The 16,852-nt window shown below is 45.2% G+C and overlaps 1 protein-coding gene across 1 annotated transcript in view; it reads right to left on the bottom strand.

The window, feature by feature from the left end:
* Tmem165 (transmembrane protein 165) overlaps positions 1-5,129 on the bottom strand; it is a 29,317-nt gene extending 24,188 nt beyond the window's left edge. The window contains exon 1 of the mRNA XM_052735202.1: positions 4,669-5,129. Coding sequence (XP_052591162.1) covers positions 4,669-4,869 — 201 coding nt within the window. The 5' untranslated portion in view covers positions 4,870-5,129. The remainder of the gene's footprint in view (positions 1-4,668) is intronic.
* Between the last annotated feature and the right edge of the window lie 11,723 nt (positions 5,130-16,852).

Genomic DNA, 16,852 nt, shown 5'->3' with positions numbered 1-16,852 from the left:
GGAAGAATGCTTGCATGGAAACAAGATCTATAGCTTGCTACCAAAAGACTGATTCCACCTCTTCAAAAAAATTATATATATGAATATATATATATAATATATATATATATATATATATATATATATATATAAAATATATCACTTAAATAATTAAGTAAGAGGTGACACCATGTGAGGATAACGTAATCTGGGTCAACACTTAGGACTAGCTCAGCCTCAACACTACTGACAAAGGCAGAACAGGCTTTTCTAGAAAACATCACAGTGTGCAAAAAGACAAACACAAAATGCCACATAACTTACAACAATGGCCCTGCAGACAAAGCCAGTTTTAAAAGATCACAGTTAAGAGACTGGGTCAGGAGCAGCATCTTGCTAGGCAGCTGGATCTGTAACAGAGCTCTATGTACCAACAGAGGCAGGCTAACCTAAAACTCAGTCCTGGGGATATAGGTGTGTGCCACCAAGACCAGATAAAGGTATTTTATTGCAAGTTTTCATTACAATGTCTGAGTCTTTCTGGATGATTTAATTAATTGATCTAAAATAACAATTACATTTTCATAAAATTAATTTTTTATTAACATTTAGCAACTTTGTTTATTACCATTCTAATATATTTGAAGCATATTAAATACTTAGTTTTACTGATTTTTTTCTTAAGAGTTCGTCTGCTGATGTAACACCAAATAAACGGAGTACCAAAAGCATCATTTCAGGCAGAGGTCACTATGGGAACCTCAAGTCTTCACAGTTGAGGGTGTCAGTCAGAGCATGCGGAGACTGTGATGATCCGGGTGTTGGACAGTGTGGAGAAGGAATGCAGTTTAATGAGAACGGGAAAATAAAGAAAGGGTTCTGTGGAGGTGTTCTCACAGTGAGTGAAAGAGCAGCAGGAAGTGAAGACAGGCGCCTGGGCAGGCTCAGATAACAAGACTGGTGGAGGTATACCAACAGTGCTACACAGCCACACAGTCTCTTCAACTTCTCAACAGGTATGATCTGTACTCTGCCCCGGGAAGAAACAGGAAAAAAGAAGAGCAAACTAAGGTCACTATTTGGAACACAAAGACTGTGCTTTATTTATGACTAAATGTTCAAAGAGAACTCCTCTGCTCCTGCCTCAACCTCCTAAGGGCTGGGACAACTGTACATCACCACTGTCCTTCTTTTTAACCAGGTTATAAAGACAAAGCACCCTCAACACACGCACAGCCCTGTCTCAAAGTTCAGCCACCTCACTGCACCCAGTAAGATACAGCCACTTGTTTGTACTGTCCCTTCCACCCGAATGCCTGCCAGTGAAGACAGGATTTTCACAGGTCACTCTCCACTTGAGGCAGTGGCCTCAAAGGTTGCATTTCAATATCCCACCCTTTTAAAATATTCACTGCATATAGCTGCAAAGTCAGCCGGAACCCAGATACTCAACAGCCCTGAATCCTTGTTTATATGGTTGTTAAACTGTCCTTTGGTCATTTATGTCACACAGAAGCAACTTATACTTTTATTAAACAGTTTAAGAAACATGGAAGAAAAAAATTTTCAATGTATTCTAGTACTGTAAGAAATATTTGAGGTATAGCAAAAAGTTATACAGAAATAATTAAAATGAGACAAAGTTTTGCCATTAAGTGTAAATCATCAATTCCTAATGGAAAAGAACACCAAAATATATGAAAATATTAAAACAAAAAACCATAGTGTCTGAACTTTCCCTCCAACCCCTTAGTCAGGCATCCATAAGACCACTGAAGTGAGGCCAACAGACTGTGACCTTTACTTACCATAGTAAGATTATCTCCAGCATCCTAAAAGGACTGTAGTAACTATGGCTGTGCCTACCACTATTTGTCTTAAAAATTGTAATATGTACAACCTCCGTGAGCTGACACATTCATAAACAGCACTCTTGCATTCAGTTCTCTGGCTCCCAGGGGCTACTGTTTTAAAGTAAGCTTCTGACGCTGGAGAATGTGGCAGCTCACACGCTCAATAATGAATGCAAAGAATAAAGTTCATGACTCAGCATCTCAGAGCTGGTTCAGAAGCAGCTGTATGGAGCAGGGACAGACCAGCCAGACCATAAATGCACAGTCATCTGAATGGCTGCAATGTTGTTGATTTATGGTTGAAGGAGGCAGAGTGGGCAGAGGATAGGACAGGGAAGCCCCCTCCACCCAATGCCTCTATGCCAACCGAGTAGAGCCTCTGGCTTCTGCTAGCCAGTGACTCTCACTTCTACACCTGCCACCTGATTTGTACTGCTATCAGAAGGCAATGTATTACTCTTGAGTTCACACACTTCTGACCCCCCACACTGTGTGTGTATTCTGTAAAGTTTACAAGAGTCCCAGAATTAACAGCTATATAATCTACTGCAGTTCAATTTTCTAAGCTAAAACCAGTTCATTAATGAACAAAACAACAGATAGCAGATGATGAAAGTTGGGTTTTCTTAACTTCAGCTAGTAAATCCTTCAGCAAGTAAAAGAAGACGGGATATATACTATTAAAATATTTTGTCCTGCTTGAGTTCACTTTACGGTTTTTCCATAAAGGTATTTAAAACCCAATAGGAACTGAAATGTAAAAAATGTAAAAAAAACTCTTAGATTTTTTCTCATAGAAAATTACTTAGCAAATGCCAACAATATACAAGGTTTTAGGAAAGAGACAAAGAGGAATGAGAGTTAACAATGCTCTCTATAGACATTAATATGCTGCAAGACAGACAGAACATGTACACAAGTTTTAAGAAACCAAGTCAGGATTGAAAGTGTAAGAATAGATGGAATATTAAAGTCCCTTGGAGGGAGGCGGGGAGGGGAGCATCAAGATAAAAGGCTTACAGCAATATATAATCCATCAACCACTAAAACCCGCGAGAATGAAACAAATGGCTAAGGGTTCTAGCAGAATGCAAGGACTGCTAAGAGCACCTGGCAGATGAGGAGCAGAGTCTGCTTCCTAACTCTGCTTCTGTTAAGGATTAAGTTCTGGCTCTGGACATTCAACTACCCAAACCCAGGCTGCCCTATCTACAAGCAGGAAATGTCACCTGCTCTACCTGCTTAACAGCCAAAGTATGGCTGAAATCAGCTCATCCAATCTTAACATCACGCTAATGAAGTCTCCTAACAGATGAGTAGTTATTTAACTTCTTCCTGAGTACTTCCAGTAAGGAGAATTTTTCCTTATTTCTCAAGACCGATTACTAGATTCTGGATAGGTGATTCTTAGAAAGTACTTGCTGGGCCGGGCGGTGGTGGCGCACGCCTTTAATCCCAGCACTCAGGAGGCAGAGCCAGGCGGATCTCTGTGAGTTCGAGGCCAGCCTGGGCTACCAAGTGAGTTCCAGGAAAGGCGCAAAGCTACACAGAGAAACCCTGTCTCGAAAAACCAAAAAAAAAAAAAAAAAAAAAGAAAGAAAGTACTTGCTGAGTAAAACCAAACCCAGAACCGCAGAAATTCCCACCTTCTGGTACTGCGTAGAAAAACAAAACGCAGGGAAGGCCAACCAGTATAATGTGAACTGTGAGGAAATGAAAACTCCCATTTACTCAGAGAATGATCACTTCTAACAAGAGCAGCTTGGGAAAGGCTCCAGAGGTTTCTGTTGGCTCGTGAAGATGGGAAGGGTTCTGACCCGCAGGCTTCAAGCTCAAATTCTGTTGTAAGGTCTTTGTTTAGGAGGGGCTGGCAAGAGAGCACATGTCAGGTCTCAGGGTTCTGGAAGGCGCGGTTTTAGAATACAGTGAGGGAGGGGTGGGTCCCTAAAAGACCCAGAGTTTGGCTGGAACTGGGTGATGAAGAAACATGACTATCCATCCTGCCATATGACTGTACAGAGCCATGCTCTGAAGAGTTCTGAGTTTAATGAAGTAGAGGGCACAGACTGGGATGGGGGTAAGGAAACGGATGCCAAAATGGACCCTACTAAGGAACAGGAAAACTCCAGTGTATTGGAAACAAGACAACCCAAGACAGAGAAAAGTGGCTTAGAAAGGAGAAACTCCACGAACATAGATTAAAAGGTTATTTTATATCTATTTGGTGAAGGTAAATGTAGTTTGGGAACCCCCCCACTATAAAGCACTCTACCATCGGACGTAGGTCTCTGCGTTCTTAAGGGTCACTTCCCCCAAGCCAAAGCACTTTTTTTTTAAAGGGAGGGCAGCAATGCATGATCACTAGACCCTACATTTGGCAAAGAACCAAGCTGAGTTCGGGTGAGCATCTCTGGATGGATTGCTTCAGCAATGACAGGGCCAGGCCGATGTGATCATCTTTTGAGAAGCCAAAGTCTCCCAGCTGCTCTGTGCTAAAAACTTTCTACTTGGGATGAGTATTCCCAGTCTTTCCAGTACGGCACATCTGATCAGCAGGACGCCGACTCCGGAGCCAACACGTCGCTACCGGGGATCTAGAGGACCCCTGGGGACCCCTGGCTGGGCTCTCCCTTTCCCTTCCCCCAAGCAGCCAGGCGAGGCCAGGCCGCGCCTGGGAAAGCTGTCGGCCACCCTCCTCCCGGCGAGGCTAGCAGGGGCCGGCTCCCCTCCCCCAGCCGCCTCGGAAAGAGGGCGGCGCCGCCAGCGGCGGAGCCTGGTACCCGGCAGCCGGCTCCGATGGCTCGCCCGCCCCATCCCCTCCAGCCGCGGCCCTCACCTCGGCCCGGGCCGGCTCGAGGCCCTGCACGGCCGCGGGCTGCGGCTGCAGCTGCTGGGCGGGCGCCGGCGGCTCCTGGTTCCGGTGGCTCAGGTCTTCGTCGGCGCCGGCGCGGACCCCGACCGGGGCCCAGAGCAGCGGAAGCAGCAGGAGCACGAGCAGCCGTCGCGTCGGCGCCGGGCAGCTCCCCCGGGCCGCCATCCCCGCCCGCCCAGCCGGCACCGCGCTGCGGCAGGAGGAAGTGCGGGCGAAGGGAAGTGGGGAGCCTGGCGTGACCGGGAGGCGCGTCCGTCAGGTCCCGCCGCCGCCGCCGCCGCCGCCGCCGCCGCTCAGCTCAGCGGGCAGCCTGCACCACGCGGGACGCAGCGACCGGGACGGACCAGCCGCGGGCGCTCCGTAGCTGCCGGGCAGGAGAACCCACACACTCCTCCAACTGCCTCCGCGGCCCAACTCCTCCGGCCCCGCCCCCTGGCCAGGGAGGCCTCCCATTGGCCCGACGTCAGCCTCGGCGTCGTGACGTTTCCGGCAGGTTGAGGTGCGGCCCGCGCGCTCCTCCCATTGGACCCGGCGAGCCGGGCAGGTAGCTGGCACTGAATGATTGACACCCCCTGCATCTTTCCCAGCCCCACCGGCGACCCCTTGGTCTCTGGGCCGTGCAAAGCGACCAGGCTGCAGGCTGCAGGCTGCATCCTACCAGCACTTCCTCAACAGCCTTAAGCAATGAGAGCCAAAGCCAGCGCCACCTCCACTTCTATTAAACGACAAGGGAGCCCCAGCCCCGCTACTTACGTGGCACTCCCTGACGGGAACTGCCACACCTTAAAGTGGCGTTCCACCCACCCTCACCAAGTCCCAGTGCCACCTACGTAGAATATTCTTTGAGGGTCCACATGCTGGTTTTTGAAGGCTCTGCAGTGGGAGGATTCGGAAGTAAAAGATGAAAACGTCCAAGCTTTTGTTTTAAGACCTTGTTGAACTGCCACCCGCCAAAAAAACAGGTCTCACACTGACCTGTCCCAGAATGCTTTACTCTTTCAGATGTCCTGAAAAGGTTTAGCTTTTGAAAAAGTTGAGTGTTGTTTGGGACTTTTGTGGGATGGAGGCTCTGGGGTAGGCAAAACTAGAAGACAGGAAAGAATGGTTGATTAGGCTCTAGAATATGACTGTATTTTTTGAAAGAAAAGCTGTTACCTAATTACCAGAGTTACACACACACACACACACACACACACACACACACACACACACACACACACACACGCCACAAAGTGCTAACTTCGTGCCAGGCCCTGTTCTAAGTCCTACCCCTGTTTCCTCCGGCCATCCCTGTAGCCTGGCCTTGGGCTTCCATTGTTCCTTACAGAATACATACAGCACTTGGCCCTTCAAGCCATAGCTTCTGCACGTTCCTGGTGTGTGTGTGTGCTGAGGTAACCAGGATGCCTCCTACACGGAGTTTGGGGTGCAGCTGTTGTCTCTCCCAGTTCATTCCTGGAGTGCAAATGTTCTGAGCCCTCGTGATGCAATGAAGCAGAGACCGGAAACCCAGGCTCCTTCAGCCACCTCCTTGTTCTGCAAAGATTTGCCTTGCTCAGAAGGGCTAGGTTAATTTTTCTGGAGGTAGCCACCCCCAATCTATGACTGTCTCAGAGGAAGGGCTTCTGGCTAAATTCTAGTTACCTCACACAGATAAAGCAAATAAGCTCATGGGCTAAGGCTACAGGGTGCTGAGGGTCGCAAAGCTGCCTTGGCTCTGGAGGAAGACAGGAGATGTGTTCAACCCAAGCTGTCAGGCGAGGGCTTACAACGCTCTCTTCCCAGAGGGGAGCTGGCAAGGCAGGGGTACAGTGGCAGGGTCTCAGGAGTGTGGGATTTCCCAGCCCCTCAGTGTTGCCCAGCTCCCTGGCCTCAGCGGGGCTCTGCCAGGCCAGCTCCAGGAGTCAGATGCCAGTCAGCTCTTTGTGTTCCACACACAGCTATATCTCCTGGGCCTATGCTTTGCTCCAAATCGAGGCTAGATAGAGCTTTAACTCCTGGAGGACTCAGAACCATTAGCCTACTCTTAAATGGTGACTAACTCCCTTTGAAAAACAAAAACAAAAACAAAAAAATCAAAACAAAACCAAAAAGAAAAAAAAGGCTTTTTTTTTTTTTTTTTTAATTTTTGAAGTGCTGGTGAGTGAATCCAGGCCTTGTGCCTACCAGGCAAGTTGCTCTACCACTGAGCTACATCCCCCAGCCTATTGGCATCCTTCACTGAAGAAGAACTGAAATGTTTACATGACCCCTACCCACTAGGTATAGGAAGCTTAGTAATTCCAAGATCAGCTTTTGGGGACTGTCCTACTTAGATGTGGTCTCGCTGAAATGTAATCACTAGCGGGCCCTTTGGAGCAAGGAATACCACTGCATGGGCATAGCAGTGTACGTAGCATGTGTAGTGTGTGGGCTGGAGATGCAACCAAGGAACAAGTGTGTGCTATGCAGAGGCTAGGCCCGGGGCACCCCTGTCACCTTTCAAGATGGTTTTTATTCCTGTATTGTTTCCCTGTTTCCCATTAGTGGAATGAATAGCAGAGACAGTTTATAAAGAAGAACAGTTTATGCCTGCTCACAGGTTTGGAAATTTCAGGCCATGATCAGTTGGTCCTGTCGTCTGGGGATCTGTGGTGAGGCAACACTTGATGGTGGGGTGCAGCTGGAGTTTTCTCCAGTCCCACTCAGGCCCCCGAAGTTCTGCAGCCCACTTAGAAAATGATCACTCAGAAGCTCATGTTAATTAAAATTGCTCAGCCATTAGCTCAGGCTAACTATTGACTAGCTCTTACATCTTAAATTAACCCATTTCTATTAATCTGTAAGTTGCCACGTGGCTTGTGGCTTACTGGTACTTTTACATTTTGCTTCCTCTGTATCTGGCTGGTGACTCCTGACCCAGCCTTCCTGTTCCCAGAATTCTCCTCTCTGTTTGTCCCACCTATACTATACTTCCTGCCTGGCTACTGGTCAATCATCATTTTATTTATACAGAAAGATATCCCTAGCACTTCCCCTTTTCTTTTTTTCAAAAAGAAAGGTTTTTAACTTTAACATAGTAAAATTACATATCACAAAACAATTATCAAGCAAGAATTACAGTTACAATATCTAGTCTATTTATAATATCTAGTCTATTTGTATTTGGCAAAATTAAAGAAGATATCCTATCTATCCTATATTTGTGAGTCTAAGGTTTCATATCTAACTTATCTTTTAGCATAACTAAGGAAATTATAACTATCTAGTCTTCAACTACATCAAAGACCTCAGAAGGATATAATATTACCTGAGAAATGGGAGAAGGACGCAAGTGCTGGGGATGTCTTTCTGTATAAATAAAACGATGACTGACCAGTAGCCAGGCAGGAAGTATAGTATAAGCGGGACAAACAGAGAGAATTCTGGGAAGAGGAAGGCTGAGTCAGGAGATGCTGCCAGCCGCCACCACCATGAGAAGCAAAATGTAAAAGTACCGGTAAGCCACAAGCCACGTGGCAACTTATAGATTAACAGAAATGGGCTGAGTTTAAGACGTAAGAACTAGTCAATAGTTAGCCTGAGCTAATGGCTGAGCAGTTTTAAATAACATTAGCCTGTGTGTGTTTATTTGGGTCTGAGTGGCTGCAGGACCGGTGGGTGAGAGAGATTTGTCTTGACCACGGGCCAGGCAGGACTGGAGATAACTCCAGCTACAGCAGGGCATGTGGCATAGGAAAGTGACTCACCTTGTGGCTGGGGGAAAGAAAAAAAAAAGGTTGGGACTCTTCTATCTCTTTTTAAAAGTATTTTTGTTTATTTTTGTAAACAAATACAATGTATCTTCTATTTTTGGCTGTGAGCCTAGCCTTTAATGGCTGAGCCATCTCTCCAGCCCATATACAATATATCATAATAATATCTTCCACTCCCTCCATCTACCTCCATCTACCTCTGAACTTCATCTTCTTTCTTTTTCACTTCTTAAAAATAATCGACTGAGTCCAGTTAGTGCTGCCTATGTGCACAAGGATATGAAGCCATCCGCTGAGGCATGGGCAGCATACCGGTAGCCACGTAAATATGACAAACCCACAACCAACATCACGCTCATTGGAAAAAACTCAAAGCATCCCCATGAAAATGAGGACAAGGAAAGGTTCTCCACTCTCTCCGCCCCTAGTCAATATAGTGCTGGAAGCCTTGACTAGAGCAACAGGCAAGAGAAAGAAACCAAAGGGATACAAATGACGAGGTGGGGAGATTAATTTGTAGATGATATGATTCCATACGTAAGTGATCTTAGAGACTTCACCAACAAAACTCGTGGGAGCTGATGAATATATTCAGCAAAGTGGTGGGATACAAAATGCACAAAAATGACCAGCCTTTTTATTACTTCATGTGCATTGCCTGCGTGTATGTCTGTGTGAGGGTGTCAGATCCCCTGGACGGAGTTACAGACAATTGTGAGCTGTCATGTGGGTGCTGGGAATTGAACCCTGGGTCCTCTGGAAGAACAGTCAGTGCTCTTAACCACTGAACCATCTCTCCAGCCCGGACTAGCCTTGTTATATATCAATAACATGCAGAAAAGAATCTGGGGAAGCAATCCCACCAACAACGCACACACATACACACCTGGAGTAAATCTCACCAAGGAAATGAAAGACTTCTTCCATGGAAATGTGAAGACACTGAAGAAATCAATTAAGGACGACACTAGATGACAGACAGACCCTTCTCATACTACCCCTTCTGAGCGCATGCTCCCAAGTCACCAGAGTCCTCTCGCTAGGCCCCAGCTCTTAAAGTTCTGAGCCCCTCCCAACAGCACTAAGCTGGGGACAAAGCCTTTGGCACATGGGTCTTTGGGCAACACTCAGGTTCGAAGCTATATAGCATACCTCTTAACAGGCCCTCGAGGGTTCCATCTGCTGCGATTAAACCTTCTATCTGTCCAGCCCCAGCACCTAGCACGTTACCTAAGGGGAGATGGTGCACTTACTCCCATTCTGCTGGTAGCAGATCCTCATCAAATGTTTATTCTGAGCCGGGCAGAACAGTCCTGGATTGTCTCACAAGGTGAGTACTAAACTCCTTTCAGTGTTTTCGAAAATGAGAAGTTTAGAACCAGGAATTTTCCCTGAACTTCATAGCTATCGAGTGACAGAATTTTGCTGGATCCCTGTTGTTACCCGGTGTATGAGAATCCAACCATTGTACCAGCCAATTAATCCACAGTGCGTGCTTCCTTTACCTGTCAAGAGGATGACCTCCCTCCACCCTGGGTTTTATAGGAAGAACTATTTCCTCATCTCCGGTGATGGAGGATAAACTGGGACAGGAGAACTGGGCACGCTGGACTCCTCCCACCATGTTGTTCCTCTTGGGAGTCGCAGCCCGCAGGGAAAGATGGTATCGCTGCTCTGTTAAGAGGTGTGCACTCCCTCCAATCTGGCCTCCTATCTGTCTGACTCTGTTTTCATGCTGAAGTTTCTAAAGTAAGGGAGAGAGCCCTCCCCAGCACCCCAGAATCAGCTCCCAAATAAATTAAAAGTCATTTTATTTGTTTGCTTCTTTGAACACTTCATGAAATAAAGACTGCTTAGAGAAGATAAAAAATAAAGTAAAAAGGAGGAGCAGAGAGTGGAAATGTCACTCTGAGTCAGCCAAAGGTCATCCAAAATTAAAAAGACACACGTGACAAACTGGAGTGTAAGTGGATGACACGTAGCAGTTTGCAAAATATTTGACCTCAGCTCTGCCACGCATACTTAGTATGAGAAAGAAAGCCTGGTATGCATGCTAAGCCCCTGGATGGCCTTGGAGATCTAGAAGCTGGTAGATAAGTCCAGCTGGTCCAGGGAAACTTCAAACAAAATTGAGCATAACTCAGAAATGTTTCGTGCGTTAAATGCAGTTCAGAAATAATTCATGGAATTTCCTGGATTTCTACCTAAACCAGAAGCCAGGCTGAACGGTGGAACATCCAGAAAGAATGCTGAATAATGCTCCACCCTCACCTATGCAACCATTTGCTCCTTCTCTGGGATGTTTCACAGATATTTCAAAGCGGGAGCAAAGCAGGTCTTCTGCTTGCCTGTCCAAATCAGTTCTTCCCTTAGGCTTCCATATGAGTGAAGGGAACCAGCATCCACACCATTGAGTGCCCGTCCTCAAACCCCACACCCAATCTGCTAGCAAGTTTGGCTGTCTAAAATCTCTTCATTTTCCCAAATAGGTGTCATTTCCCATGGGACTGTTAAGTATCTTATTAATCAGCCTTCCTTGTTTCAGCTCTTTTTGTGGTCCTTTATGTTTGCTTTGGTTTGGTTCTGAGAAAGGGTTGCATGTAGCCCAGGCTGGCCTCAAACTCCTGATCCTCCTGCGTTTACCTCCCAGTGGGGGAAGATTACAGGTATGTGCCACTGCACTCAGCTCTTGCAAGTCTACAATCTAACCAGCAGCCAGAATGAGTTTTAAAAATGAAGTAAGTCATTTCATTCACCTGCTTAAAATTCCCTAAGGAGAACTAGGGTGTTGGGTGGGCTGGTAAATGCGATTGTTACACAGCCTGAGTTTGGATCCCCAGAATCAAGGTAAAGGCAGGACACAGCATGTGTGTGTATGCTCCGCCCTCCGACAGCGAGATGGGAGGCAAAGACAGGAGAGTCTCTCAGAAGCTCACAGGCCATCTAGCCTGGGGTCACAGTAGCAAGCAACAACAAACATCTGTCTCTAACAAGGTGGAAGGTGAGAGCCAACAACTGAAAATGTCCCGTGACCTCCATATGTACACGAGTTCACCTCACACACACACACACATCCACCTATTCACACCACACATACACAAATGAACAAATAAAAACTCTCTAATGACATCTAAATACACTTAGGATAAAGACCAAAGTCCCTGCCCCTGGAAGATAGATTATGTAACCCTGCCTCCTTGCATCAGCTCATCTTTTACCTTTCTCTCCCTCGTGGACCATGCCCAATCAAACTTGCTTCCACCTCAGGACCTTTGAACTTGCTGTTTCTATTTTTAGAACATACTTTTGTCTTACCTCTAGGAACTTCAAGGAAGGAAATAGACTTGTTAGGCCCTTTAGCTCCGTCTGATCAAGTTTACATTAGTACTGATTAATTGCTATAATAGGGAGCATGACCTCAAGTTGATCAAACACTCTACATGTTCAAGGGAGAATTCAGAGATCCAAATTCTTATATAAAATATCCTTTTTAAAAAAAAAACTGGCAGTTGTATCAAACTAGAACTACATCTACATAGTCCTAACATAAAATGTCAAGCAACATTAGCATCAATTAGAAGGGGTTCCTTTCTAATCCAGTAGACTGGATTGGAGATCAGGGATCAAGGTTCCTTATAGCTTTGTGCTGTCATTCTTGGGGTGTGGCACTGACCTTCATGACCCGGTATGTCCTCTAGGATCTAGCTCCTAAATCCCAGGCTGCAGGATGCTTGTCAAGCTGTTAAAATGGGGACACAAGGCAGCCATCAGGTACATTTTATGACATTTCCACAACGTGCATCTGCTTACATCTTATCGGCTAGATTTTAAACTCCGGTTACTGACAGCTACAAGGGAAGCTGAGAAATGTAGTCTTTCTGTCAGGAGCTTTTGGTACAGAAACGAAGGGGGGTAAATCCACTGGGGTCAGAAATTAATAGTCTATGTTGAAGTAATAGCAATGCGAGAAATCCATGGGAGTCTGCTTTGGGGGTATTAGGGAATTTACTAGGCTCTAAATTGAGGAAATACAGTTACAAATACAGAACTGAATTCAAAACAGAACAAATACAGCTAAAGTCGTCCTCTGTTCTGACCAGGAGTGAATCCACCTGGCAGTTCCATCACACCAGGAAGCAGGAAGCAGGGAGAAGGGGCCTCTTGCCCCCTCACCCTTTTTTTTTTTTTTTTTTTTTTTTTTTGGTTTTTCGAGACAGGGTTTCTCCGTGTAGCTTTGCGCCTTTTCCTGGAACTCACTTGGTAGCCCAGGCTGGCCTCGAACTCACAGAGATCCGCCTGGCTCTGCCTCCCGAGTGCTGGGATTAAAGGCGTGCGCCACCACCGCCCGGCTGCCCCCTCACCCTTTTAAGAGGTCACATACAACAGCAAAATGCACCACCTCCTTCAAGCCATCTAGGCAAAAGTCATGGGTGGAGCAAATACCACTACATAATAGTGTCAATTAGGGTTCTCCACAACAGTAGACCTAGAACAAATATGAGCTTTTTAAAGCTGGAAACTGAAACAGGATTTTTTCTATTATAATCCTGAAGCAGAATTCTCACTCTCTCTCTCTCTCTCTCTCTCTCTCTCTCTCTCTCTCTCTCTCTCTCTCTCTCTCTCTCCTTTTGGTTTTGCAAGATAGGGTTTCTCTGTGTAAAAGCCCTGGCTATCCTGGAACTAGCACTGTAGACCAGGCTGGCCTTGAACTCACAGAGATTCGCCTGCCTCTGACACCTGAGTGCTGGGATTAAAGTTGTGTACCACCACCACCTGGCTAGAATTCCTTTGCTGTGGTATGTTCTGTATGTCAAATGTGTTGCTCTGATTGGTTAATAAATAAAACACTGATTGGCCAGTAGCCAGGCAGGAAGTATAGGCGAGACTAACAGAGAGGAGAATTGAGAGAACAGGAAGGCAGAGAGGAGAGACACTGCCAGCTGCCGCCATGACAAGGAAGATGTAAGGTACCAGTAAGCAACGAGCCACGTGGCAAAGTATAGATTAATAGAAATGGGTTAATTTAAGATATAAGAACAGTTAACAAGAAGCCTGAGCCATTAGGCCAAACAGTTTAAATAATATAAGCGTCTGTGTGTTTATTTTATAAGTGGGCTGTCGGACTGTCGGGGCTTGGCAGGACCCAGAGAGAAAACTCTCTAGCTACATTCCTTATTCCAAAACACCTCAGATTTTGCTCTCAAGACATTCAACCTATTTGATGAACCATCCATTTGAACCCATCCATTGTAGACTGACTGCAAATGTTACATCTATAAGATATTTTAAGAACAAGCTAGACTAGTGTTTAAACTACAACCAAAAAAAAAAAAAAGCCAAACTTGACTATTTGTTCCTGTACTTTTTCCATCATGCTCTTGATATCTCTTGCTCAAACTAGCAGAAACACATGAACTGTGAACCAATAGCTGAGGAGCCCCCATGGAACTGGACCAGGCCCTCTGGTTAAGTGAGACAGTTGATGAGCTTGAACTGTTTAGGAGGCCCCCAGGAAGTGGGACTGGGACATGTCCTTGGTGCATGAATGAGCTGGCTTTTTGGAACCTAGGGCCTATGCTGAAACACTTTGCTCAGCCTTGATGCAGGGAGGAGGGGGCTGGACCTGTCTCAACTGAATATACCAGGCTGGGCTGACTCCCCAGGGGAGACCTTGCCTTGAAGGAAGTGGGAATGGAGGGTGGGAGGAGGGAGGACAGGGGAATCCGTGGCTGATATGTAAAATTAAATTAATTATAAAATAAAAATATTTTTTTAAAAAGCCAAATTGACTTGGCACATAAAATTCAGCATCACAGTAGTCCAAATTTTTAATTTGTAAATTTTTAAAGAGATTTGTTTAATTGTTTTATTTTATGTGTAGATCTGTGTGCCTAGTGTTTGTGCACCATGTGTATGCAGTGCCCACAGAGGCCAGAAGAGGGCATCAGATCTCCTGGAACTGGATTGACAGGCAGTTGTGAAACGCCTAATGTGGGTGTTGGGAACCAAATTCAGGTCCTCTGCAAGAATCATCTCTACAACCCTAATTCAAATTTTTGAAAACACTATGTTGCCGGGCAGTGGTGGCGCACGCCTTTAATCCCAGCACTCGGGAGGCAGAGCCAGGCAGATCTCTGTGAGTTCGAGGCCAGCCTGGGCTACCAAGTGAGTCCCAGGAAAGACACAAAGCTACACAGAGAAACCCTGTCTCGAAAAACAAACAAAAACAAAAACAAAAAAACAAAAAAACAAACCACTATGTCAAAACAGTGCCTGTCTGTGGACTGCATTTGACTTGCATGCTGCCTGTTGGTAATCTTTTTCCACGTGGTTGACCAAGCAGCTTAGCCCTGATAGGCTTACAGTGTAAGTTAAAATCCTGTAACTCTAGACCCTGCCTAGAACTAGGATCTCATACACCATAACAAGCTCTGTAGCAAAACTACAGTGTCCAACCCACTTTCTGTGCCTGAACTCAAATAGACAGCCCTGGTTCTGTTTGGGTTTTGTCAGTTTAATTTTTGATTTCTAACCACTCTGCCAATGGGAAACTATCTTAAAAACAAAACACTTTTCTCCGCTACCCCCAAATTCTTTTCTTTTCTTTATAAAAGCCAAACTTCTGCTGCTATCTAATGATTTAGAGAATTGGTGGAAGGAAAGAGGAGATAATTAACTGGGGTTCACAAAAAGCCTATGGCCTTTTCAACCGGTAATTACCAGCCATGCATGCACACCATCCCACTCCACAGAGGAATGTGACTTCCACACAGTTCTCAGCCGTCTTTCAAAGTTGACCTTGAGACACCCTGAGAAGTGGAGGCAGGGCCACCGCTGTTTTGTCACAGATCTGCAAGCAGGCTTTATGGATTACAAATACCTTTTCTGTTTCTCGTGTGTGTTGTAACTGTCTTCCCCAATTTTAGAGACGCGTGTATGAACTCTTCTGTTGTAATACTGCACATACTGGCATGTTTTTGGAGTCAGTTTGAACCGTTTAAGAAATAAAGGACTAGAACAGGCCCATGAGAGGCACCAACACAAAAACTATATCACTTAGGAATCTGTAATTTTATTAAAAATTGAAAAGATAAAATATGTTCAGTTCCCTTGTCCAATAGCTTTGGGTAAGTGTAAATTCCTATAATAAATGGGTTTATTACAATAGCCATTAGACAAAAATAAAAACAAGTATAATTCAATACATCTGTGTTAGCTCCACAGGAAGCAAATTTATCTGCTTGAAGTTTTTTTCTCTGCTATCTCATTTTCAAAAGCAAGTCATCTCTAGTGTGATTTTGTCTCTGCTATAAAGTCCACTGAGAGCCATTTTTTAAATTTTATTTTATTTGTGTGTGTGCGCAAACACTTTCATATATGTTTGTGTACCATGTGTGTACCAATGCCATGAGCCAGAAGAGGGTGTCAGATCCCCTGGAGCTGCAGTTATGGATGATGGTGGGAATGGAGCCTGGGTCCTCTGGAAGAGCAGCAAGCACTCCTAACTGATGAATATTCTTCCTAGTACCTGAGAGTCACTGTTTCTAAAGAAACACCCAAACAGAAAGCTGGCTCAAATAACTGTGCTTATCTATCTGTTCTTTGGGAAAAAAGATAACACAGCATCCTTGGATAGCACAGAACATTGATGAACACTCCCATAGGCCTGCTACATCTGAATTTGATCTTCATCTGAATGAATTTTTATGCTGGTAAACTCACGTGTTTTTTTATGGCAAAGACACGTCTTTAACACAAATGCTACTCAATGAAGATAGTGCCCTTATTTTTTTTTCCTGATGGCAACCTCAGCACAAATGTAAAAATATATTGTTGTGGAGTGTTAGTTTAAGATGTGTTAGCCGGGCGGTGGTGGCGCACGCCTTTAATCCCAGCACTCAGGAGGCAGAGGCAAGCGGATCTCTGTGAGTTCAAGGTCAGCCTGGTCTACAGAGCGAGATCCAGGAAAGGCGCAAAGCTGCACAGAGAAACCCTGTCTCGAAAAAACCAAAAAAAAAAAAAAAAAAAGATGTGTTACATTCATTTATGCTGTGGAATATTCATTTAATGATGCAGAGACGTGTTGCATTCTTTTAGGTTGCATTTGTTTAACTGTGCCTGCCTAAAACACCTCATTGTTCTAACAAAGAGCTGAATGGCCAATAGCTAGACAGGAGAAAGGAGAAGTGGGGCTGGCGGGTAGAAAGAATAAATAGGAGAAATCTATGGAAGAGGAGCAAGAAAAGGAAAAGGAAAGGAGGACCCAGGGGCCAGCCACCCAGCTACACAGTCAGCCAGGAAGTAAGAAGGAGAGAAAGATATATAGAATAAAGAAAGGTAAAAAGCCCAGAAACAAAACATAGTTAAAGAGAAATGGGATAATTTGAATTAGAAAAGCTGTCTAGAAACAAGCC

Source organism: Peromyscus californicus, unplaced genomic scaffold (assembly GCF_007827085.1).
Source record: "Peromyscus californicus insignis strain IS unplaced genomic scaffold, ASM782708v3 Scaffold_13__1_contigs__length_99412109, whole genome shotgun sequence".
NCBI lineage: Eukaryota > Metazoa > Chordata > Mammalia > Rodentia > Cricetidae > Peromyscus > Peromyscus californicus.
The sequence above is the reverse complement of the archived record's forward strand: the minus strand, read 5'-3'. Positions and strand labels throughout refer to the sequence as shown.